This window comes from Rhinatrema bivittatum, chromosome 5 (genome assembly GCF_901001135.1).
Source record: "Rhinatrema bivittatum chromosome 5, aRhiBiv1.1, whole genome shotgun sequence".
Taxonomy (NCBI): Eukaryota; Metazoa; Chordata; class Amphibia; order Gymnophiona; family Rhinatrematidae; genus Rhinatrema; species Rhinatrema bivittatum.
In genome coordinates this window covers 71,927,862-71,954,950 of record NC_042619.1, presented here as the reverse complement: position 1 = coordinate 71,954,950, position 27,089 = coordinate 71,927,862, and the positions used below count along the sequence as shown (strand labels likewise).

The 27,089-nt window shown below is 46.3% G+C and overlaps 1 protein-coding gene across 3 annotated transcripts in view; it reads left to right on the top strand.

Moving 5' to 3' along the window:
• The first annotated feature begins 8,461 nt into the window (after positions 1 to 8,461).
• The window catches only part of GUCY1A2 (guanylate cyclase 1 soluble subunit alpha 2), a 549,703-nt gene continuing 531,075 nt past the window's right edge, over positions 8,462 to 27,089 (top strand). For 2 of the 3 annotated variants that reach the window (XM_029602443.1, XM_029602442.1), the window contains exon 1: positions 8,462 to 9,001. In XM_029602443.1, the coding sequence (XP_029458303.1) occupies positions 8,762 to 9,001 (240 nt within the window). In that variant the 5' untranslated portion in view covers positions 8,462 to 8,761. The remainder of the gene's footprint in view (positions 9,002 to 27,089) is intronic. The other variant, XM_029602441.1, reaches the window with a different exon arrangement.

The window sequence follows — 27,089 nt, the reverse complement described above, 5'->3', positions numbered from 1 at the left end:
TGGACCTGCTCCTGCTTCCAGAGGCCGGGTTTGTGGCCTGGTTGGCGGCGTCCCCGCTGGGGCTGTGCCGCTGCAAGCCCTCCCATGCACGCCCGGCTCCTAGGTGCGCGCGCTCGCCACTTGGGCACTTTTCTAGGCCGTTTCCCACCAGTGGTGACTCCGCCCAAATTCTGTCGTCAGCCACCGCGGCCTTGATAAGCCGGCTGCGGCCATCTAGTCTTTGCTTTGCAATGGGTTAGCTTCCCGGTTTCCTGTTGCGCTGTGCCCTGCTGTGACTCGCCTTGCTTCGTCGCTCCGTTCCTGCTACAGTACCTGCCTGGTTCCTGCTTGCTTGCTACAGTACCTGCCTGGTTCCTGCCTGCTTGCTACAGTACCTGCCTGGTCCCAGCTTGCCTGCTACACTCCCAGCTTGCCTGCTACAGTCCCAGCCTGCTTGCTACAGTCCCAGCCTGCCTGCTACTGTTCCTGCCTGGTTCCAGTACCCGAATCCTGCTACAGTTCCTGCCTGGTTCCAGAATCCGAACCCAGTTACAGTATTGCTACTGTCTTAGTCTGGTTCCAGTTACCTGTCCTGATCCACAACCCGCCTAAGTCCCAGCGGCTGGGTCCCTATGGGCTCCTCCCGGGGGAGCACAGCTTCCAGGGTGAAAAGCATCTACGTCCTGCCTGAACATCTGCCTCCCGGCCTGCTATTCACTAGAGACATTGACCACCTTTCCCAGTCTCCAGCAGTTCGGCCCAAGGGTCCACTAAACAGAGACTCCCGTAACACTCCATGCAAGAAAGCCAGACTGATAGGCATCAGTGCCTCCAAATTATCCATAAAGGTTAGAATTTGATGGAAAACCATTTTATAGTTAAAAATAAATAAATAATAATAATAGTAATAACTTGGCAAGGATGATAATGTTGGATACTGGGCAGTAATTACAATGTAGGATCTAATTATTGTTTGTTTGTTTTTTAATTTGGGGTGACAGTAGATATTTTCAGATTGATTGACAGTTGGTCTTCCCCCATGGAGGCACTGTCAAATCTGCTCAGCCATGACAGGATATCCTCTGGTAACATTTTCATAACTCTATCTGAGCAGTAGTCTAAAGAATACTAAGGAGTGACTTTTCAAAGGAGTTATGCACATAAAAGTAGCAATTTTCAAAAACAGATTTACAAGCATACAGTCCATTCACATGAGTAAAACTTTTGAAAATTCAGCTTTATGAAGTAAATTTTTAAAGGAGTTATGACCGTAAAAGTAGCAATTTTCAAAAGCCCATTTATGCACGTAAATTAACTTTACACACATAAACTCAGATTTACAATTAAATCCTTTTGAAAATTACTTCCTAGGTGGCTCTAATCATACCTACAAGTGCTTTAAACTCAATTTGGAGGCCATTCAAAAAGTGTCAGCAATTTAGGGAGAAGTTACGGAATATCTACTTAGTACTTTAAACTGGGGTAAAACCCAAATATTTTCACTCATTTCTCTGACGACATTTCATGATCTTATAATAATGAATATAGTGAATGTTTATCTACCTGAGACTTCCTCTGAAGGATTCATGGAAGAGCATGTCTTGCTCAATACGCTATTAACAATATTAAACAGTTCCTTTGGATAATTCCCAGACCTCTCAATCATCCCTCCAAAATAATCTTTAATGGTAGATGTTTTGGTTGGTAACTGAAGCAGAAACATTAAAGTTTTTAACCGGTTATGGACCAGGGCCAAGTCTTCTGTTAGACACACTAGATGACTGTCTAAAGCTAAAAAAATTATTGGGGCAGCAGCAGGAGCTTTCCTATGCATAAACACAGAGGGGTCTGCCCCAGTGATCCTACTGGCCAGTTTCCCAAATTTCAGGCAGAAGAGAACATCTTCTTCTTCCTGCTCCAACTCCTCCCCCTCAGGCTCTGTTTAGGAAAACAGAGGGGAGGCAAGTGAAGCCTCCATCACTCAAGCCACTCCATTACCCTTCTGTAGAGCTTGATGAAATGGGCATAAGCGATCCCCTAGTTGCTTCTGCCCTACTGGCTCCTCTTTAAAAATAGCACCTGTCAGTGCCATGTTGTTTTGCAGCATACATTATTATGACTATAAAGCAATACAGCTGTAAAACAAGTGGCCATAAAGATTGTTTTAAGGCGATTTTGCTTTATGACCACAATACTTTACAGCCAATACAGGAACAGAAGCGATTCCCAGTTGCACCTGCCCTACTGGCTCCTCTTTCAAAATGGTGGCTAGTAGTGCCATGTTGTTTTACAGCAGCCAAAAAGCTTGCTGTACAGCTCTATTACTTTATGGTCGCAATATAGCCATAAAAACCACATATGTTGACTGGCGCCATTTTTAAAGAGGACCCAGCAGGATAAGAACAACTGGGAGATCATGTCTGCCCTTTTCACAGTGCTATGGAAGGGGAAAGGGGGGGGTGGTGTTCTGGATCTGTAGGCGGGAGCGCTAGGGGGCGTTCCCAATTCCAGGGAGATGTCTGCCCTTACGGTGAGATGAGTCCCTCTGGGAGGACTGGAGGAGTCTGAAGGCCCTGACCCTCCGCCAGACCTGCCTGCCCCGGAGAGACCATCAACACAATGGTGGTCTCTGAGTGGTCCTCCGACTACTCCCAGCCCTTTCGGACCTGCCACAGGGAGCAGCAGAGGCGGCAGGCCAGACAGAGGACAAGGATGGAAGGAGACATCTGACACAGGAGACGAATACTCAGGCGTTGGAGGGCAAGACAAGGCATGGCAAGGCAATGCAAAGCAAGCTAAAATCAGGCAGTTAAAAGTCTGAAATCTCCAAGCAAGTTATGTCCTTCAGGCGCCCTACACAGCCCAGCCGGACTGGTCGCAGACCACACACGAGGGCATCAGAACCTCGGAAATCCAAGGACAGGACAGAGATGAGGACATCAGGACATGACGGATGAGGAGGACCTTCGGCCCCATAAGAAGGAGGAATCCCACCAGCACCCTACACACCCCAGCCGGGGTGGGCCGCAGCGTGTCCTACTCAGCCCAGCTGGGCTGGTCGCGGACCACGCTAGGATGGGATGATGGAGCCTCAGGAATCTCCTGGAACAAGGATGAGACATCAGGATACATCGGGACTGGAACAGAACATCAGGAGAGACCAGGAACGGATTGGGATCCCAACAGAAAGGAATGCCAGGCAGGAGCAGGGACAAGGAGTCCTGAACAGGGGAAGATCCCAAGAGGAATGGCTCCAAGGGGAGCTTGCTCCATTGCCAAGGCGGGGAGTGAATGAGCGAGGAGCCCTTATGTAGGGCCGAAGAGGCAACTCCCTGGGAGGAGCTTGGAGATGGTCCACACCTCCCTGTCCCTTTAAGAAGGGGAGAGAGGTGCAGCCTCGCCCCTTAGGAGGGGCAGGAAGAGGAAGTCCAGGACCATGGATACCGGCCTCCCTGCCGTTGCCGTGCAGAAGGAAGCTGGGCCTCTGAGCAGGCCCCAGCGTAGCAGCGGCGTCCAGGCCGCTTGAAGACAGCTGGTGGGAGCGGCTCCAGCCGTGGAAGACACCGGGGGCTGCGGCCTCTAGGCTGCAAAGAAGATGCGGCCAGCCGCAGGAGCGGAGAATATGGTGGATCCATTCCGCAGGAGAGGCCGGTGTTGAAAGTGGCCTCCGGGTTTCGGGATGATGGCGTCAGCAGCCTCCATGCCGTGGGACAGGCCCCGGCTGCTGTGGCCTCTGGGCCGTGAGGTAAGAGGCGGCTCGTGGCTCCTGCCGCGAGCCGAATCGCAACAGTGGGGGAGCTGTGGAAGAGTGGGGAGGAGCTTTTGTTTTTGTATGTGTGTGTTTTTTTTTTAATTTAATGTTTATTTCAGTTCAGCAAATGAACCAAATCAAAATAAACATTAAACAAACCGAATTCTAGAATCTCCCCAAAATGAAAAAAAAAAAAAAGAACCAGAATGAAAATCTCAGCTCTGCACATCCCTAAGGAGCACACTGTCTCTCTTTTTTTTATAGCCTTCAGCCTGTGCCCTGGACAGTTATTGTTAGGTATACAGAGATTTAAGCAACTCAGGACGGATGAGTTCTTCCATTAGACAGACTAGGAGGATCCCCTACAGTGTAACAATTTTGGAGTTGGCATCAGTGCCCCAAAACTCATGCAGAAGCGAACAGCCCTCTGCTTCTTGCTCCGGCCCTTCCTCTCCGGCGCGTGCATGTTATAAAATACGTGGGCCGTGTGCACATATATGCCGGATTTTATAATCCGCGCGTGTATGTGCGGGTAGCGCACGCAAGGGGGAGGGGGGACATAAGAAAGCACTAAAAACGTGGCTTTTTGCACAAGCATTCCAATCAGACGTCAGCCAGTAATTTTTGTATTTTTATATTTTTATGCTTTCAATTAATTTTTTTTATGCTTTAAATGGATATGTTTTAATGTGATTATTTATTACTCTAGTTTTCTAACATTAATTTTATGATTTGATTTATCTATATAATTTCTTAAATTTTTTTTTAGTAATATTTACTTGTTTAATTTGTTTAAAATTTTTGTTGTATTGTTTTAGTTACAAAAACACTGTAATCCGTTGTGAAGGTAAATACCAACATCGGTATAGAAAATCAAGTAAATAAAAATAAATAAATATGCAAAATTGCGTGGTAACGAGATCGGGGCTCCCCCCCAGTTCCCTCCCAGTCTGCTCCAATTTAGGAGCAGACTGGGAGGGAACTTTCCTATCCCTACGCTAACTTCCCTTCCCCTCTCCACCCCACCCTCTAAAACCCTTTTTTAATTTTGTTTACCTTTTGTTTTGGAAGTTACTTCAGGGCCTGACCTGAAGTAACTTGTTTGCGCCGGCAGCTGTCCCGGCCCGCCCTGGTTCACCCCCAGTCCACCCCCTTTTGAGGCCCTGGCACTTACACGTGTCCCAGGGTTTATGTGCGTGGCTGGGCCCGTTTGAAAATTGGCCTGGCGTGCGTAAGGCCCCGGGATTACGCACACTGGGGTTTTAAAATCCGGCCTTATGTTTGCCTAGGTGATCTATAAAACTTTGAAAAAATAGACAACTAATAAATAAGTGTCACTCTACTTCCTAAGCCAGCCCCTCCTTCCTATCCTGAAGGGAGGAATGAGGCTACAGTGGACAGTGCAAAACAAAGAAAAACCATTCTGCTTTATTTTCAATTGCCTCAAGAATGTCCTTAGATTGTAAGCTCTTTGGTCAAGAGACTTATTGTACCCGAATTCTAAAAATAAAGTAAGCTTCAGCATTAATTTGGAAAGGCTAAAACTCCAAATTTTTCATTGGGGATACACCTCCTATTGAAAAAACAGCAACGTGAACTGCATAGAAACTGTAAGTTAGCAAAATACATCATCACATACGTAACATAGAAAAACCCTCAACGAATACAAAATAAGACACCCGCAAATCACAAACAGAAATATGCAGAGCAAAGCAAATGGAACTCTTGTCCACTCCCAGCCTCACTCACTATCCTGTTCCCTGCAGGACAGGAGGGAAGGGAGAAACAAAAGTAGGAGAGAGGCTGGATTAGAGAGTACGTGATTTTTCTTTGCTTTTTCTCTGTCCCACTCTAGCCACCCCCACCCCCCTTCCTTCTTGTCCCCTGCTTGATAGGAAGGGGAGGGAAACAATGGGGAAAAAGAGGGGCAGGATTAGGAAGTAGAGTAGCTCTTCCTGATCTCCATGTTCAATCAGCTTCACTTTCCTCCCCTCCTTTCCTGCAAACTGCATACGAGGAGATGGGCCTGGACAGAATGCAAAGGACTGTTTTCTGCTGCCTGAGATTTGGGCACTGGCCTTGGGGTAAAATCCTATGTGCCCTGGTACTGCCTCCAAAATTATTGCACTCTAGGCAGATTGACCTAATTTGGCTGTTGGAAGAACCGTCCTGGATTTTAGTCTTTAGTCCTTTACAGTAAGTAGCAAGGAAGATCTGAGTTGATTTGATCATAGAAAATTGATAGCACCTGAAGTTCAGGCTGACTTTCTAACAAGCCACCAGAACTCTGGGTACAAAACTCCTTGTGACCTCGGGCAAGCCACTTCATCCTCCATTGCCTCAGGTACAAACTTAGGGCTGGATTTAATAAGGCTTTTATCCCAATCTGTGTCTATGGGGGAAAAAAGCAGGGATGGTGACTTTAAAACAGCTGTGCAGGCATCCATTAACGCGCATATGCCGGCTCATGCCCACAGACAAGGCCATTTTATAACATGCGCGCGTATAAGCGTGCATCTTCTAAAATCGGTTGGATGCCGCGTGAATGTGCGTGCCATTTTATATTGATGCACTCATGTGCCGCATCTACCGCATAAGTGGGGGAAATTCCAATATACACATGCTCCAACAATTACCAGTTAAACCAGTTCATTCCCACTTTGCCCATTTACAGGATAGGACTTCCTAACCCCACTAGCTAACTAATCTCTCTTTTACCCTACCTGCTCAACCCTTAAAACCCCACTGACTAGCCTAGATTTTTTTTTTTGTTTTATAACTTACATGCCATCTATAGCGGAAGTAAAGTTACACGGTAGGGGACCCCGGTGCATGCTTGTGCATGTAAATTCTTACACGCTGGTTTCCATTTAAATTCCCGGAACACCCATGCCCCGTCATGCCCATTCCACGCCCCTTTTTGGACTTTTTCTTTTGTACGCCTACCAGGAGATACACGCGTCCATGGTTACTTCTTAAAATACGCCCACTGCATGCCGGCCCAAGAGACGCGTGGATCTCCGTGATTTGGCACATGTAGGGCTTTAAAAATCTGCTCCTTAGTACCTTAGTAAATTAAGACCTTAGACTGTAAAGCCTCTGGGGAAAGGGAAATACCTACTCTACCTGAATGTATGGCACTTTGAGCCACCGATGAAAAGATGCAATCTAAATTTAAAAACAAGGCTGAAAACTGGACACCACAAAATTCTCTTTTTTTTAGTGGTGAATATAAATAAGGGAACTCATACAAATATTCACAAAGGCAATTAGTTAAAATAAAAAGTATAAAATAGTGCAAGTTAGCAAATATAAAAATAATACATCTACTTGTGGCCAGACTGCCTGAACTGGGTCCCTGCCCCCCAGACCTTACCTGGCACAGGGATCTATGATGTGACCCAGGGACAGAAAAAAAAACAAACAACAAAAAATTACAACCACTTTTCCTACTGATACTTGTGCCCAACGTTCTTGTGATTTTCCTTTTTTTGGGGGGTGTATGCATTCCTTGGACTGGGGTCTAATGAAAGTAACAGTATAACATTTATTTTGTGCACTGGTATGACATTTACCCTCAAGGTCTTGGGTAACCATAAGGTTTGCCAGAGGGCAGTCTGAGCAGGAGAATCCACAGACTGCTCCTGAAATTTCAAGTTGCTCATAGCCCTGGTTTACTGGGCAGGTTGCTTAATTTACTAGAACAATATTTGGCCAAATTGTGATTGTTAGGCTTATGGATGCGTGCTATTAATAATTATTTTCTCTTCTGTGCGTTATCATTTCTGTAGTGTTCTGCGTACCTGTTAATAGTAAAAAAACTTGAAGGTTTACAGTAAAGTGGTGATTTTTGAGCTGTACCCTGTTCCCAGGTGTGGGGTGGGAACCACAGAGACCCACGGAAGAGAGGATCGGGGCATTTGGACTATTTATCCCAGAGGTGCTAACATAACCTGCAAACCCCCCACTCTGACCCTCATACACTCGGGTGCAGCCCCTCTCCCTTGGCAGCAGAACAAAACCTGAGGGGGCGCTACACACTGTATGTGCTTCACCCTGTTTTATTATCTCTCATAAAGATTTGAACGTGGAGAAAAATAACCTTTCAAAGTATGTGCTGATGCTATTTCCAAAGTGGTAGGGTAAACATAGAGCAAGAGCATCAATGTTCATGAGGTGGGACCATGTATGATCAATAACCCAGTTACTAAGGGAGGCAGAAGAAGGTGCTCTAGTGATGCATTTCATCACATCGCTGCATGCAAGTTCTTACCGCTCGGCTCCTTTAAGAGCTCTGAAATTGCTGTAGCTTTCTGAAGGGAAACATGCAGCAATGACAAAAAGAGACTGTCAGATTTCTCACTCTAACATATTACAAGGTGCACGGCAACTGCTGCGGCTGAGAATATCCCCCGAACTTGTGGAAGTGGAGCAGCAAAGGAAGAGAGGCTAAGTACAGGCTCAGTGCAGGACTGCTTCCCAGGCTCTGGAGGCTTTTCTCCCTATTCGCTTCGCATTTTGTCCTCTGAGTTTCATCCCCAGGAAAGGATTTCTGCACGCAAGTCCTGGGAAAAAAGTGACAGGCTTGTAACCTTATTTCGGTGACCCGTGGGGAAAACCTCCGAGCGGCATGTGATGATTGGAGGTGAAGGGAAACGTTAGGGGGGGGGGGGGGGGGGGGGAGAGAGAGAGAGAGAGAAAGGAAAAGAGGAGGAGAATAGGGGAGAGGGAGGCGGAGAAGGCATCTGCTTAAAACACAGACACAGAGGAGAGCAAGGGAAGGACACACACGCACGCACACACACAGATGCATACACCCTCATGGTGGCGGGAGGGCTGACAGCAGCACGCACACACTCCGATAAATACAAGCGAGCCGCAGTTTCCGAGGTGAAGTCTTCCAGCGGGCGCGCGGAGACAGCTGCAGGGCTGCGGGCAGGGGCAGCATGCTGAGCCCGCGAAGGCATCCCCGGCGCCCGGCGGCGCAGCCCCGCATCTGACGCCCCCCCCCCCCCCCCCGCACCCGCCAACATGTCCAGGAGGAAGATCTCGTCCGAGTCCTTCAGTTCGCTGGGATCCGACTACCTGGAAACCAGCCCGGAGGAGGAGGGCGAGTGCCCACTGGCCAGGCTCTGCTGGAACGGCAGCCGGAGCCCCCCCGGCTCGCACGAGCTTCCCGAGCCGGTGGCTCGCGCCAGGAGGGCTCCCAGGAGGAGGCGGGTCAACCTGGACTCTCTCGGGGAAAGCATCCGGAAGCTCACCTCTCCCACGGTAAGTAAGCCTCCGCATAGCGGGAGGGGGGGGGGCAAGCCTTGATTCCGTGGCAGGGAATGTGCCTTGCGTGCTGTGAGCTCCCTGTGCCCCTGGGCTACAGGACAGAGGCGCTCTCGCGCTCTCTCCCTTGACAGCCCTCAGCCTGCACGCTGGCCACTTAGTTTTAGGGGGACATGGGAGATGAAGTTTCGGGGGCATTCTGTCTCCTGCCTCTTACCATTATTTTTTTGGGGGGGGAAAGTGTAAGTGAGAGCCCATTTGTTTAACAGTAAATTTCCTTCCCCTGTTGCCTCAGACCGAACTCCAGATTATTTTCTAATCTTACCCTGTGGCTTGTTGCTGCTCAGAATGCGTCTAAACCCGGATGTGTCATTTGTCTCCTTTTGGGGGGAGGTCATTTGGAATTCAGGACTTTAACCTAAAGCACTGTCCAGGGCCTTTCCCCCACTCACTTGGAGGCAACTTGTAACCAGGTTTCGAGCTGCTCAACCTTGGGCTAGGGCATGGAAGGGGCACGAGGCTCCGGCATCAATTCACCAAGGGATTGTAAATGGTTTTTGTATGGTAGTTGGCAGCAGAAAGGTTTAAGTTTTAAATTGGATAGGGCAGTGTCTGACCTATTTGGAGTTTTTCTTCCCTTTTTTTTTTTTTTTGGTTTACTGTAGTGTGCTGGTAAGGGGTTTATGCTAATATCCTTGTGCTCTTAGACTCGGATTCTCATTTATGCCATACATTGAAATATATATTTTTACATTAATCCATGCGTGGTTCAGTGGGGTTTTTTTTCCCTCTCCTTTCCTCCCACGCACAGTACTGTATGGGGAGGGATTTTGACATTTCAGCCCATCAATCTTTTCACCTATGGGGATGGAAGTGGAATTAGAGATGCCATTGGCTAAAATGAGTAATTGTTCAGAACACAGCCTGGTGACGATTTTATACCTCTGCATGACTAGAAAAAATGACATCTGTAACATTGTAAAATACAGTATATTTTTTGCCTGTCCATATCAACAGTTTAATTTTTTTCTCCATATCAGAAAATGTTTTACATTGAGTTAATTGAGATAGAATACAGGAATCATCAAATTAAGAGTATTTATAATTCATGTAATTTTAAGACAATTGAAAGCAACCTTCTACAAGGCTAAAAATGTAGGCAGTACAATTGAGAATTACTACCAGAGATAGAAATTATCATCTGTATCTTATTAGTGCAGTTTTGGTTTAGCCTTCAATTTTAATTATATATCTAGATGTGTGAATGTGTATTTGTATATAATCTATATACAATATATAGGTATACAGGAATTTTATTAGTGTAATGTTCAAATTATTTGAAAAATGTAGAGTAACATGACAGATGTGAGTTGTATATAGACTTCTGTCATGGTAATCTAAATTTTCAGATGACCTGAGCTTGTGTAACTGTCAAATTCCTTATATTTTCTAATTGTGCATTGGATAACTACATTTAGAAGATATATCACATCAGCAGTATGAGGAGAAAGCTAAAACTTAGTTCAGTTTTGACCATTCATTGCTGGTTTGACATCCAAATCAATTTCCTCACTTTGTAAACTATTTTCTTGTTAATAAGTTCATTGAATTTGCCAGACACTGATTCCTGGTGGAATAGCGGCTTTGGAATTCAATTACTATTGTATTTAAAGCATTTGGTATGATTTCAGTACACTTTAGGATTATAAACTAGTGTCCTTTCTGGAATACGGCATTTATATCCTTTTGGAAGAAAGAAATAATCAATTTGAGTTTTGGGGATCTGATAACTGACTACCAATCCCTACCATATAGAGCACTTAAATTTGTTGTCTTTCTAAAACTAATCTGATAGATTTAGTTAAATGTTTATATGTTGAGGTCAATATTTAAAAGAGTGTGTTTGAAATTCCCACCTCACTGGCTAAATTTTACCTGGGTAAGTAATTAGGCGACTAAAATTTAGCTGGATAAAAAGAGACAGAGAGGTTCCAGGATTGTTGTTCAAATGTATCCAGCTGGCATCAATGATCAGTGCTAGCTAGATAAACTTTGCCAGGTCTGGTTGGAGAAAACAGTGTTCCAAAGTTACCCTGGTAAGTTTAGCTGGTTGTAGCCCATGCCAGACTTATTTGGCTAAATGCTGCTGAATATCTATGTAAAGTTACCTAGTGAAGTTACCAAGTGGTTTTCATGCTCCCCGGCCTGCACTATATCTAATTTAATTGTTTTCTGTTCCTAATGGCTTTTCTTGATCTGAGAGCACAAACTACTTTTATGCCATTAGAGACAGATTTATTACATTTGTTTTGCTCCAGTGCAAAACCTTCCTCAATTGTGCACCAGCTTTTTTCCTATAAAAATGCTAGGATATTTTCATTGATAAATCTGGAACAAACTTTGATATCGCTGTCCCTTAGAGTGGCAGTGCTATAGTGAGACAAGCAGATCAGAATATTAGTTGTGCACTGTAAACAGTTGTTGTCTCCCATCATAAAAATCTTCAGATATAAAACAATTATATCAGCCTTTGATCTATGTTCTGAAGTTATTGTGGCCTTCTTTACGGAAAAAGATGGATAGCAGTAATTTCAGGGCCAGTTATGATTTAGGAGATTAAGGGCCTGATTTATTAAGGTTCACCTCCCTCCCCAATCCCTCTTTGTCTGTCTGTGGGGAAATAAGCTTAGTAAATCAGGCCCTAGGATGGAACTCAGGATCTTGACAATCTGTAATGTTTCCCTTAGTTTTGTATATTGAGGCATTCATACTGTGCTGACTTGTTACAAGGAAGGAAGAGGGAGTAGAATGCACATCGTAGCCATAACTCCATTTATCTGGGCTCTCCTGAAACAAGCAAGGGGCCACCTTCAAGACTGCAGTGTAGGAGAAAAACTGGCTGCAGATTCTTCCAGCTGGGGACACTGACACAAGGGGATCACACAGTCAGCATAAAAAAAAACAAAAACCCAAAACTTTTTTTTAAATAATTTTTTCTTTATTAAGCTTTTATTAGCAAACATAAAGAAATTCAAAAGAAAACTTGTGTACAGTACTCACATTAAAGGTAACAGCCAACCAATATATTTACTGCATCACAGGACCAATAAAATGGGGACAATTTAGGAAAATATCAAGAAAAAAAATAACAAATAAACTTAAGAGAGAGGAAGTGAATTTCTAGTTTAGGTCCTACATTAGGTTACTTCAGATGGACTCACGTTTAATATTTTTCCTGATGTCTCCAGACCTTCTCAGGCTCAAAGGAGACATTTCCTGACCTTGAAGAGTAGAGTTGTGGGTATTGGTGCCACTTTTTTTTTTTTTTTTCATTTCCTTGTAGATGTTTTATAACTTTTCAAGGTAAGAAATTCATATTTTCTGATCCATCATATCTTGAGACTTATCTGATAGATAAATCTGAGGTAAAAAACATTTTCACCAGAATGTGTTGTTTCAAAACCAAACGTTTACTACAAATTTAACAAAGCTTCAGAAAACCCAAAAATGCATTCCACGCTTTTGGATGCTACCAAAAGTTACAGTTCACAATCTAACAAGAAATTTAAAAAATACGGAGCAGCAAAAAAATAAATTCCAGAGGCGTCTTCTGGCTGCTCCCATTGCAACCAAGCCCTTCTCAGAAACAGTGTTGGCTCTGCAATTACAATTACCTATTCTTGTAGGGATCTGCAAGTGCTGCAGTCCTACAGCAGTGGCTCCAGTCTCTTCCATTTTGAGATGGACACCTTCCAAGCTTTGTACCCATCAACTTTTCTTGCACAAAAAAAGAGGCTACATAAGAAAATAGGAACTCATCTCCAAGATATGGATTTCTAGCACCTCCTGTGACAAAGAAAACAAACAAACAGAAAAATCCCAACTTTTGCAGAAGGTTACACTTTCCTTGCATGGTGGAAAAAATCAAGGGGGAACTCTCCCATTCTCATGAAAATGTAAGGAAATATGGGAAACGGGTCCTTTTTGTCCTTGTGAAAAGACAAGTGGACTCCCCACTGAAAAAAGTGCGAAGTTGGAGAATTCTCTCCAGAGAGCAGGCCAGCACTCAAACTGCCTCTCTCTTCTCCAAGGCATCAGCTTTCTGCAGTGTCTTTATGGAGACATCTATAAAGATTTTTACAAAGACTGATCCTTTTTCAAGGATGGACTGGGTCTATCATTGAGTAACCACTACATGCCTCATGACACTCCCATTATTGGAATGTTCCTTTATTCCTAGTGGGCCCTAGTCAGCCCTGCATAGGTGATCTGTCATACTTTTCAAATCATTTAATATGTCATATATAATATATTAATATACAACAGTGACAATAAAAAGAAGGAACATTATATTCTGGGTCCCAAATGCATTGTTTATCAGTTAGGACACTGTATCCTCATCTACGACGTATGCACAACATTTTTTTTTTTTATCATAAGAACTCTTTTAAGAATTAATTCATGCAATAACCTTCAACTAGGAAGGATTTTCATTTTCTCAATGAATAAAATGTAGGAGGAGGCTCGACCCAGTCCAGGCTGCTGAAGTTAACGTGGCCCTGGCCCACATCCGTATGAGCGTTCTCGTCAGGGAGGAGAGAGAAATGCAGACCATTTTTCTGTGCCCTCTGTTCTCTCTGTGCCTATATTCAAATCATGTGGTGGGCTGTGAATCCCGCTGCTGAGTCATGCAGCCCAACATGAATGTGAGTGTGTGTGTGTGTGTGTGGGGGGGGGGCTGTCGTGGCTAAAGGGGGGATAGCCCCACCTTTTCCTCTTGGTCAAGCTGGGTGCATGGTCATCTGGTTGTGGCAATACCTGGGTGATGGAGCCAAGTTTGTGATGCCAGGTAGCAGAAGGAGGTCAGCTGGGGAGCGGAACTGGCAGAGGAGCAATCCAGGGCAGTAGTACTGGAGGCACAGTGGTCCAGTGCTAGGAGCCAAAACTTGGACCCTGCAGCAGACATGCAGGCAGAAGGGAGTCAAGCCATGGTGAGTCCAGCTGTAAGTGGAACAGAGGTGAAAGAGGCCGGTGCTGGTCACACTGATGATGTCAGAATGGCGGAGGAAAACAGAAATCAGCCTGAGAAGGGGAGATGGTGAAACTTCAGGTGTTCTGGGGATGGTGGCCATTGCTCAGGAGACCTGATCTTGGGACAACAGAGCATGTGTACCAAGAAGGCCCCCGAGTTGGGGTGGGACCTAACACCAGAGACTGGCAAGCCAATATGGGCCTCCTTGCAATCCTACCTGTACAACTGACTAGGGGGTGCTACTAGGGGTGCAAGGGATGAGATCAGATTTCCCAGGAGGCCACTGGTCTGGTAGTGATGGAGGAGGAGCTGTGACAGGCAGCCTATCAGCTCCTGGCATGAGTAGAGGCATCACACTTCAGGCAGAAGGTTCATGAGCCCTCAAGGTGCTGTGGTGTAGCAGGGCGGGTGTCCCAGCTGCAGACTTATCGTACCTTGATATCACTTTTAGTGAGGATGTACATTAGGTGAAGGAAGATAGGCTATAGGAGGAGAGCAATGGTGTCTCTAGTGGTGAAGCTGAATAGAAAAGGAGATGGGGTGGGTTAAGTGAGGGGGCCTGTTCCTCAGTGGGAGGGCAATGGTATTATGGCCTAGAGAGGCCATCTGATGTTTCAAGATGAGATATGAGGATGGAAGTTCAAGGAGGGGTCGGGGCTTCAGAGTTGTAACAGGGGGTATGACCCTTGGATAATCTGATGAGCCACTCGGGGGAGGGGTTTTTTTTTTTTTTTTGCAAAGAAATGCCAGTGCGCAGGTTGGTGTGGGGCAGGTCCACTCCACTGTAGAGTTTTCAGCTTCTGCCTTGGGTCAAGAGAAGGAGAATACATGGGTGTAGTTTATCCTCATTGTGGGTTTAAATCTGGGGGGAATAGGGGGAGGCTGTGCCATTTTCCCTTGTTTTCAAGGACTAATGTTGAGCTGGTGGCATGTGGTGATGAGATTGCTGGCTCATCTCACTTAGAGATGAAAGGGCTGCCACCTTAAAGGTGGGCATCGGTAGTTACAGCACATTGCTACACAGCTGGATGGGGGGGGGGGGGGGGGGGGGGAGGTGAACCAAATGCCTGGTGTGGAGCATGGTGTCAGCAGTCACTGCACAGCATCCTGATATGAGAGCCATGGCTACGGAAGAGAAGGTTGAGGATGTTGAGTAGGGTGAGTTAAATATTGGTGCTGATAAGGACCTGGTATAAATATGGGTGGTGGGGCAAAGGCAGTGGAAGCCAATGGGTGCAAGGGGTAAGGGATCAAAGACAATAAGAAGCGAAGGCGGAGTAGCCAATTGTCATATTCCATATTCAGAGGTTGGGGGAATTGTCAGATTTCAGGTCTTCATCGAACTCCTCTGATGGAGAGTGGCATCTGGCAGGGGACACAGATGAGAGGACCTATGATCCTTATGGCCTTGGTTGAGTGTTCCAAAGGCTTTGCATAAGAAAATTCACAAGAAGAAATATATAGATATATATTCTGCCTCATTGAGGGGCATAGAAGAAGTGGTAAAGAGATGAAAAATAAAAACAAAGGAGTAGAGGAGGAAATTTTGCAAAATGATAATTAGTTTTTTTTGCACCTGGTGACTGTGGTTGGCCATTATGACACTTCGCAGTGTGGCATATACTTGGTTTACACCAATAGGATTTTAGGTGCACATAAGGAACATGAAGGTTGGGCAGGGCTCAGTGATGATGAACAATTCATGGACAAAACGGAGGGGAACAGATTCATGCCCTGGGAAACCCAGGACTTTAATCTGTGGCTGACACAGATGACAAACAAGATGTCCGAGGGCGCTGCAAGGAGGAAAGGGGCAGCCCTTTAGAGGAGCAGGACTCACTCACAGCATCGGCAGGGGGTAGGAGATAGGAAGCCCTGTCAGCCACTGTGAAATATGGGCAGATCAGGAGGCATCAGCAGATCTACACCCACTGGCAAGTTAGGTAGGGGAAGGCAAGATGTTTCCTGTCACTTTAACAAATTCTCTGCACTTTTTCAGATTGCAAGTTTAGACAGGCCTGTTCTGTCTGTGGAACAAACCATTTAGCTGCCACGTGTTCCTAGCAGCATGGATTTCCCCTTGGCAGGGTTCAGAATGAACTAGATTTTCGTTTTGACCCAATTCTGGTGAGAGTCAAAAGGATGAGATCGTGGTTGTCTGCCTGTTTTAAGGAAGGATGGTGCCAATCGGCTGCTGTCAGGGTCTTCTGAAGGTTTCCCTGTTTCTTTCTCGGTTCTCCTTGCGGGTATTGGGATTTCCAGTTCCATACCTGTTACCTGGTTGGAGAAGATTGTGGAGGACAAGCTGAAAGAGGAATGAACACTTGGGTGCATGGGGGTGGGGGGTGGGTGGAGGCATTTTCTACATTGCCATTCCTGGTCATGTATATCTCTATCTCTTTAATGGCAGCGATTCTGAAAAAGGAGGTGGGAAAGTATCAATTAATTTTGAATTTGTTGTAACCTGAAGGGTTGTCTGTAAATGACTTTGTACCTAGGGAGCTGTGTTTGGTACAATACATATCAACTGATTCAGCGGTAGTGATGGTTAGGAAAGTGGATCCCAGGGTGCAGTTGGCTAAGGTCAATATCGAGTCCACTTTCAGATTGGATCCGGCTCATCCGGGCAGTTTCTGGGGCTTTACATTTAGATGTGTGTCCTGTTTCAACAAATACATAGGCAATGGGCTATTCCATTTCTTGAGCTTATTTTGAAATGTTCAGTAACTTCCTACACTGGTTGACTGTGTGGGAGGTGGAGTTTGACAGCCTAATTTATTACTAATTCCTGCAGATGAATCACCTTCCCATGTGGCAATTACGAATGCATAGTAAGAGAATCCAACTCTAGCCCTAAAAACTCAGGCTCCCAGAAGGACCTGCAATTCCATTTCATGCTACAGGCACCTTGAATGAATCAGCTGCCTTTAAGAAAACCTGTAATAACTGCCCGCACACTCCAGCTGACTCCGTTCCCACAGAAGGGAAGTTGTCAAAATATAGTTCACAAGGTGCAGAGCGGGAGGAAAGTGACTGCAAGATAAGCAGTCTTAGGGAGCCTGATTTTTTTTCTTGTTGAGTGATTCCTATGGGCAGGTTGGCTGTATCCACGGCAGGCCTATGGGAGAAACATTATTTCATTTGGGTAACTAGGAGGGTGAAGGATGAGTTGGGATCATTTTTATTATTTTTGTAATAGTTCCTGGATCCAGTTTTTACTAGGGATATGGAACTTTTTTATCAAAGCAGCAGCTGGTGTGGGATTTAGGGCATATTGCCAGGGAGTTTGGTGAGTGACACTTTGGGTGGCATCCAGAATCATTAGAAGCTTCACATTTCTTGAACTGTTTTCTTTGGTGGTAGCATTGGAGGTTTGGGGTGACAAACTGAGCAACAGAAAAGTAATATTTTGTTGCAGCTGTTTGGGATTGGTTGATTAGTCAGCAGAGAGCTAGGTGCCTCCCGGTGGCAGATCTGTTGCACAAGTCCATAGTGAAGGTTCTGCTTGGCAGGTGCCAGTGTCAGCTTTGGATAGCTCAATTGCTGTTTTTTTAATCTCATTCCAAGTAGTCCATCTATTGGAGATTTGTACCTGGAGCTGAGCATCGGGATATGCCTTTGCCAGATTACCTCCGGCAACTCAGAAAACTGAGGTATAGGAACTGTTGTAATCATCTGTGGCCTTGGTGAACTGGGAAGGCAACATTTGAACGTTCAGCAGGGTGGTGACGTACTTGAAGTTGAGGGATTAGTCTGGAGGTTGGGTAGATGAAGAGTCTATGCTTTATTTTTTTTATTTTTTATTTAGATTCTGGGGTTTCTGAGCCCAAAGGTTGGGGGAATTTCATTCAGCAGTGGTTTCGTCAATTACTATTTCTTTCCTTTTTATTCCCAAGGTGCAATGAAATGGGTTCTGGGGAGGGGGAGGGGAGGGAGGCAGCTGGCTGACACAAGAAAAATTTGCAACTGATTACTGTAAGTCAATAGCGCATGTGATTTTACAATGTTTGTGGTTTGCATTGTTGCACGTGTGCAGGTCTAACTTTGAAGTCCAGCTGTTTAAGGTGGCATTTTTGTTGGCTTATTTTCAGAGTGTATAGGTTGGAGTTCTTAGTTTGATTTCAAAAGAGGATACATTGGGGCTGCTTCTCAAGCCCCTGTGGGTTTTGAAGGACTCAGCATGGATAAAGATACGGTGCTTTAAAATCAATCAGAGAGGTGTGGGCAAGTTTTTATCCTTGTGTTGGGTAGGTGAGGTGGTCACGTGTCTGGTCTGGAACATTTTAGCATATCTGGAGAAATATGGTCAATGAGAGGGTGGAAGTTCCTGGTACATAACAATGAGTTCCCCACTGCCATGGTTCCAGTTCTCCACAGTGTTGAAAAGAACATTGCTGCTCAAATCCAAATGAGTTCATGTGACACTTCTTTAGGATTGGTGCTGCAATGTGAGCCACATAATCTAGTTCACCACTAGTGGTTATTAAACAGATTGGTAGATGAAGACAGGGGTGTTCCAATTTGTTGGGAGGCAGTGATTAATTTTATTTCTTCTCTTTGTAGACGTGGAAGTCCTGGGTGCACTGCAATGGATGGTGTGGGCTATGGACCATTCCTTCATTTTTTGGACACATTTATGGTCCTGGCCATGGCTGTATGGACCTCATCAGAGATTGATTCTGCATGGAATATGAGTGATATGACTTGGATTACAGGCCGTGAGATGGGATTAGTAATTACCACTAGTGTGGTCACAGTTGGCTACATGGGCCATGTCAGAAATTGTGGTGGTGCCCCTGGGGGGTAATGATTCAGGCAATTGGACAGGTCAACACCTCATTGAGGTTATGAGGCAGGATTTAGTTGCCATAATGGGTTGGCTGCTTAGGATGGGGATTTGTTTGCCAACAAAGTTTGCAGGAGATCCCTTATGGAATAAGTGTATTCGTAAAGGGGTAGATTTTCAAAGGGTTACGCACGAAACCCCCAAAACCTGCCCCTGTGCGTGCCGAGCCTATTTTGCATAGGCTCGGCAGCGCGCGCAAGCCCCGGGACGCGTGTATGTCCCGGGGCTTTGAAAAAGGGGCGGGAAGGGGTGGGACTGGGGGCAGGGCGGCGGTCATGTTATAAAATAGGGTGTACATTTGTACGTGCCGGGTAGCGTGCACAAATATACCCCACGCGCGCTGCTTTAAAAATCTACCCCAAAGTGAATAGGCAGATTGGGTTCTGAGTTCAGCACAAGGATCCACCATGAGTGATTTGTTCAGATCAGATGGAGTCCATTTATTGAATGTGCGTATATATTTGTTTGATAACAGGATTGGAAAGAATGTTGGCAGTTTAAGGCCCAGAGCCATGCTTCATTCTTGGGAGAACATGGATTAGGGATGCTGACCATGTCAGTTTGTTAATGCAAGGGAGGCGCCAATGCTGGGGTCAGTGGTTCCTGCCAGGACTTGTGATGCAGCACAAAAAGTGTTTTGCGAGGACACTGCAACCAGGTATACTAGTTGCCTGGTGTTTCAATAAAGCTGTGAGATGGTGTATTGAGTGGTCTTTTGTAGTGATGGGGTGAGGCTGATAAACGTGGAGCAGAACAGAGCAGTCCTAGATACTGATGTTATAAATTTTCCCAAATTGTGCTATAACTATTTACATTTACAAGCATAGGTGCCAGCTCTGTGGATGCAGTGGGTGCTAGGCCCCCCCCCCCCGCCCCCAAATGAATAAAATCCTTCACTATGTCCAGGGAGGAGTAATTTGTGCTGGGTTTAGTACCTCCAATTGTTTTGAAAAGTTAGCTCCTAAATTTACATACATACTTCAGAATGCATGCATCCATCATGAGCAATGAAGTAGTAACTCTGCAGAATTAATAAGTAATAATACTTTTCTTTCCGCAAAATTAAATGAGCATTTAACACTAATATAGTTTTCTAATGAAGGGCTTATTATTATGAATGGCAAATGATTAAGTATAATATAATAGATTTGCAGACTTTAACATAGGGTTTATCATCAGGAAAATTCTTCAGATTTCTTATATTGTGACACTTTGAGCACTATGTTCACTTTGTAATGCACATTACAGTGGCATAAAGTCAAAAGCTAATAGGTCATAGATTGGGTAGTTGATGAATATGACACCCATAACCTTTCTGCATTTATTTTATTTATTAAAAAAAAATGATTACCCACACTTCAAACCTTAGTTCAGGGCAGTATACACTACAACAATAATAAAATACCATGAAAAGAAATAAATAAAAAATATTTAAGGTCCGTGCACACCTTTCAAACAGAATTTCAGTAGGCTTTGTAAGCACAGGGCTTTTGGGGTAGAGAGAGATAACAGACTTTTCTCAATGTCATACATAGGGACCTTCATTTTTGGTTTAAATCAATTTTCACCTATAAATTCCCAGATTTTTACAAAGGTAAAAATGTGTTTAAACTGATTTTCTTCCTAATTTCCATCCCCTTTATCATTTTGGTATAGAGAAGGGCAACCAAAATGATAAAGGGGATGGAACAGCTCCCCTATGAGGAAAGGCTGAAGAGGTTAGGGCTGTTCAGCTTGGAGAAGAGACAGCTGAGGGGGGATATAATAGAGGTCTTTAAGATCATGAGAGGTCTTGAATGAGTAGATATGAATTGGTTATTTACACTTTCGAATAATAGAAGGACTAGGGGCATTCCATGAAGTTAGCAAGTAGCACATTTAAGACTAATCGGAGAAAATTCTTTTTCACTCAACTCACAATAAAACTCTGGAATTTGTTGACAGAGGATGTGGTTAGTGCAGTTAGTGTAGCTGGGTTCAAAAAAGGTTTGGAAAAGTTCTTGGAGGAGAAGTCCATTAACGGCTATTAATCAAGATTACTTAGGGAATAGCCACTGCTATTAATTGCATCAGTAGCATGGGATCTTCTTAGTATTTGGGTAATTGCCAGGTTCTTGTGGCCTGGTTTGGCCTCTGTTGGAAACAGGATGCTGGGCTTGATGGACCCTTGGTCTGACCCAGCATGGCAATTTCTTAAGTTCTTATGTTCATCAGAAGCGGGGCCATGTAGCTGCTGTCGCTGTTGCCATCAGTAAAGTCTTTGGCCTGGCGTACATCATGTCCCATGGCTGCTGCTGCTATGCCGGTCACTCACTCATAGCGGGCCTTGAAGCACCTCGGTCCCTCTTCCTGCACCGTGGCTGCCTGTGCTTAAATGACATCATCAAACACCAACAGTCGCAGAGCAGGAAGAGGGACTGGGGCCTTGCAAGGCCTCAATTCTTCAGCACGGCTTGGGTGGGAAATGGCACTGTCCCACAGCTGCCAATGCTACTGCGGCTACCCTGGTCACTTACCCAGTGCAGGCCTTGCAGTGCCTCAGTCCCTCATTCTGCTCTGCGGCTGCCGGCCCCTGAATGATGTCTTCAAGTGCCAACAGCCACAGAGCAGGAAGTGGGACTGAAGACTTGTAAGGCCCTGACTTTTCAGGAGGGCTCAGATGGGAAGTGAACTGATGACTTGGTGATGATGGGTCATGGCATCGCAGCAGCGCCAGGGGGAGGGGATTGGGAGAGAAGGAAATGGGCAGTGGTTTGTGGGGGGGAGAGAGTGACGGCAATGTAGGGGTGGGAGTGAAGAGGGTTGGCGATCAGAGTGAAGGAATGAGGGGTTTGAGTGGGTGTGAATGAGGGCAAGAGTATTGGGGGAGAAGGGAGGTGGGATAAAGGGAGAGCAAGATTGTGAGAGGATGGATGGGGCATGGGACAAGAGCAAGCAGGTTTGGGGTTAGGAAGAGAGAGGGGAGTTGCTGGAGGGGGGCTGGGGACAAGAAGAAAGAGGAGGAAGCTGAGAAGAGAGGCCTGGTCATCATTTTGGTTGGTGGGAGTTCTCCTTTCTCCACTTCCTCCGCTCCCTTCTGCCCCTTCTTCTCTTTTCCCCTAATCCTACTCCCCCCTCTTGCTCTCTTCTCCCTCCTACCACCACACCACACCACACCTATCCATACCCCTGCCCCCTACAGGAAAACAAAGGCTCAGTAGGCCCAACATAGTACCGTAAATTGCTGTTCTTGGCCCTTTCTTTCTGGCCCCAGATCTCTCCTTATTTCTCTCCTACGTGTCCCTCAGACCCCTCCTCTTTCTCTTCAGCATCCCACCTCTCTCCCATTCCCCAGTCCTGCTTCATGTTTTTCTTCCTTGTCCTCATTTCTGTCCACCAAACTAAGCTCAGATATTCACATGGAAAAATGATGAGTAATTTTTTCCCACAGATTTTCTCCCCAGTAAAATGATGAGTAATTCTTCCATTCATTTTCTCCCATTTTTATTCTTGTGAAAATAAACCCGGATAAATTCTTGAGAAAAAGAAAAATATATAAACCAAAAATGAAGGTACCTCGTTATACACAAGAGCCCGTGTCAGAATTGGAAAGGGGAATATTTTAAGCCAGACTATCCCTGGTGTTTCCTGTGACTATGGCCTATTTTGAACATATGCACAAATTGAGGTGAATTTTAAAAAGCCCAGTGCGTGCCAGAATTGGGAGATGTAGATGCATGTAGGATATGCATATGTGCGCTGGATTCTAAAAGCTGCCTACATGCACATGCATCTCCCGATACACGAATATGTCAATCTGATTCAAAAAGGGGCATGGTGTGGATGGGGCATGGGTCTTCTAGGGCGGGGCTCGCAAAGAGTTATGCACCTGGCCACGCGCCCAGGGCCAGTGCTGTGTAACTTTACTTCTGCTTTGGAGGAGGTGTAATTAAAAAACAAACAAACGGAAAAAAAGGCATTTCTGAGGGGTTTAGAGTGGGGGGGGGGGGGGGGGGGGGGAGTGCAGGCTATTAAACCAGGGGGATTTGGAGGACCTAGTTCTACACCGGGCAAACTGGTGGATGAACTGGTGAAACTGATCATGGCGTGGATGCGCACTGGTTATAAAATTCCACCATTCACTTGGCTCAGACCCAGATGCACGCGGCAGTGTGCGCACAGTTGCAAAATAGGGTGCGCATATACATGCGCCTATGCTGTTTTCTAACATACACGAATGTATGCACGCTTGTGTTATAAAATAGCTGTGTTCTTGGGGGTGCGCCCAAGCTCACACGTCAATGTGCGCCTGTGCACCCCTTTGAAATTACCTTCATTATGTACAGGAGTAAAGTTCCTTGGCAATAGAGCCAAATATCTTCTGGACTGCCCAGATACCTTTTTTGGGTCAGAGGAAACAGTGTTGTAGGCTAAATATCTCCAGATATTTGTATATTTTCATGGCTCAGATATTTTGCAGAATCGAGTCCAGTAGTTTTATCCAGCAAGACAATTTTAGTAATTTCAAAACCAATAAATTGTAAACGTAATGGCACCTTTATTTGACTGATAGTTGTTCTTTCAAATCTTATGATTCCATTTTTCTGCAAGGAGGTGCTTCAGGCAACCTTCTGGGCTCTGACTGGAGAGGGGTGTTTCTTGTTTCCTCTTTTTGGAACATCAGCTATCAAGAAGATCCGCAGAATTCCTAGATTATGGAGAAGAGCCCCTACCTGCTGAAGAGCTGATATACTTTAAAAAAAAAAAAATCCTCTTTGTGATGGCAAAATACAGTACATGGGAAAAGTGTTACCAAGCATTTTAATTCAAAGTGACTACTTTCTGATTTTCCAACATTGCCGGCGGTTGAGAACTACTTAGAATACTCTAATTAATTTGGAGATTGCCTAATGCATCTGATTGCTTTGTGTAATTATGGCACTGTTCATAACTAAATTGTGCAACTTGCTACTTTGTGCCAAAAAAAGGTGTAAGTAAGCATGCACACTTCCTTTTGTAATATTTACTGATGGTTTCTAGAAAATAAACTGTTAAAAATTTGCGTTTGAAGCCTTCTTTTGGTATCAGGCTATGTCTCAGATTAATTGCAGCTTTCTAGGAAGTCTGATGAGATCCAAATGCCTGAGGGGTGTGTGAATAATATTTCTAAAACATTACCCTGCTAAAATTGGACTTTGTAGCAGTCTTTGTATGGAGGCTTGGAAATCTATTGATGTTCGGGCACGTCTCCATTTTATCATATGGAGAATGGGTCTTGGAAGGAGTTGTCGGCGTCCATTGTCAAGAACTTGGAATTATCTTTCGGTCACATGCAATAATGCTGTAGCTGGATTTCCTCTGATGGCTTACTGTTGAGTTCTGTGGAAAGGAAATGTGTTTGTTATGCCCAGATACTGTATAGTTCATACCTTCTGTTATACAGTGACTTACACAGCGGTCTAACAAAATATTACAGTGTTTGCATACTAAAGAGAGCAGTCCTAACTCACGATATGAGCAGTTAGTCAGTGCCTATACCACCACTTGCCCAAAAAACAAAAAAGTTTAAGACAAATTTTAAAAGCACTGGGGTAGATTTTCAAAGGGTTATGCGCGTAACCCTCGAAAACCTACCCCAAACTCCCCCTGCGCGCCTATTGGGGCGGATTTTCAGACTCCGCGAATAGGCCTACTTTTGTTTGCGCTCCAGGCGCAAACAAAAGTACGCTGGATTTTAGTAGATACGCGCGGAGCCGCGCGTATCTGCTAAAAACCTGGATCGGCGCGCGCCGAGCCGCGCAGCCTACCCCCGTTCCCTCCAAGGCCGCTCCGAAATCGGAGCGGCCTTGGAGGGAATCCTCTAACGCTCTCCCCTCACCTTCCCCTCCCTTCCTCTACCTAACCCACCTGCCCGGCCCTGTCTACACCCCCCACCTTACCTTTCTCCGGGATTTACGCCTCCCGGAGGGAGAAGTAAATCCCCGCGCGCGAGCGGGCCTCCTGCGCGCCGGGCCGCGACCTGGGGGCGGGTACGGAGGGCGCGGCCACGCCCCCGGACCGCCCCGGGCCGTAGCCACGCCCCATACCCGCCCCCAAAACGCTGCCGACACGCCCCCGAAATGCCGCGACGACCGGGCCCGCCCCCGACACGCCCCGACACGCCCCCCTCGGAGAACCCCGGGACTTACGCGAGTCCCGGGGCTCTGCGCACGCCGGTAGGCCTATGTAAAATAGGCTCACCGGTGCGCAGGGCCCTGCTCGCCTAAATCCACCCGGTTTTGGGCGGATTTAGGCGAGCAGGGCTCTGAAAATCCGCCCCATTTTGCGTAGGCTCGACGGCGTGTGCAAGCCCCAGGATGCGAGTAAGTCCCAGGGCTTTCCTGGGGGTCGTACCGGGGGTGTGCCGTGGCGCCGCGTCATCCGGGGCATTCCGGGGCCGTGGCCGCGGGCGTGGTTCCGGTCCGGTGGCGTTCCGGGGGCATAGCTGCAGCCTCCGGACCAGCCCCCGGACCGGAACCTGGTATGCCGACAGCCGGCCCGCGCGAGTTACGCCTGCCGTGAGCAGGCATAACTTTGGGAATAAAGGTAGGGGGGTGGGTTAGGTAGGGGAAGGTGGGGGGAGGTGGAAGGAAAGTTCCCTCCGAGGTCTCTCCGATTTCAGAGCGGCCGCGGAGGGAACGGGCTGCGCGCGCAGGTGCACAAATGTGCACCCCCTTGTGTGCGCCGACCCCGGATTTTATAAGATACGCGCGGCTACACGTGTATCTTATAAAATCCGGCATACTTTTGTTTGCGCCTGGTGTGCGAACAAAAGTATGCACTCGCGCTTTTTTATAAAATGTACCCCACTGTGCATGCCAAAATTGGGAGATGTGTACAAGTTGGGTCGGCACCCCAAGCGGATTTTAAAAGATGCTTGCATGCATGCGTACTTGCTGCTATGCGCACAAATACATTTCACGAAAAAGGGGCGGAGTGTGGGCTGGGGCTGGGCGGGGAATGGGTGTTCCTGGCTTTCACAATGAAACTAGCATGTATATATTTATGTGCACAAGCGCATGCTGGGATCCCCTACCGAGTAATTTTACTTTTGTTATGGATGGTGTGTAAGTCAGAAAACAAACGAAAGTAAAGAAGTGAGCAGGATTTTAAAGGTTGAGGTTAACAGGGTAAAAGGGAGGCTATTAAACTAGGGAAGTTTGGAAGCCCTATCCCTTGTCTGGGTGAACAGGGAATGAACTAGGAAAACTGGTAATTGCGTCAGCACACACATCTACTAAAATCCTCTCACACGGTAGAAGCAGCATTTGCATGCATAGGCTTGCGCCTACTTAAAATTGCGTGCACATAGGTGTGCGTTCAGCCTATTTTATACCACGTGCGCATATTAGGGGTGTGCATTCGGATTGACCGCATTAGTAAAACGCAACTCATATTTTTTTTTTACTTAAAAAATTGATTCGACATAAACGATCGGATTTCCCACATATCGAACATAGATATGTTCGATATGTGGGAAATCGCGATTGTTGAGCCAAAATAAAAATATAAACCCCCTCACCCTCCTTAATCCCCCCCCCCCCCGACTTACCACAACTCCCTGGTGATGGAGCGAGGAGTGAGGACGCCATTTCTGCAATCCTTGGCGAGAAGCATGTGACGTCGGCGGCACGTCGAGTGACGCCGGCGTCACGTGATTCCCGGCTCGTTCGCGCCGGACGGCTCGTTCGGCCCAAAAAGAACTTTTGGCCAGCTTGGGGGGGTCAGGAGGCCCCCCCAAGCTGGCCAAAAGTTCTTTTTGGGCCGAACGAGCCGTCCGGCGCGAACGAGCCGGGAATCACGTGGCGCCGCGTCACTCAGACGCGACGTCACGTGATTCCCGGCAAGTTCGCGCCGGACGGCTCGTTCGGCCCAAAAAGAACTTTTGGCCAGCTTGAGGGGGTCAGGAGGCCCCCCCCAAGCTGGCCAAAAGTTCTTTTTGGGCCGAACGAGCCGTCCGGCGCGAACTTGCCGGGAATCACGTGACGCCGCGTCTGAGTGACGCGGCGCCACGTGATTCCCGGCAAGTTCGCGCCGGACGGCTCGTTCGGCCCAAAAAGAACTTTTGGCCAGCTTGAGGGGGTCAGGAGGCCCCCCCAAGCTGGCCAAAAGTTCTTTTTGGGCCGAACGAGCCGTCCGGCGCGAACGAGCCGGGAATCACGTGACGCCGCGTCACTCGACGTGCCACC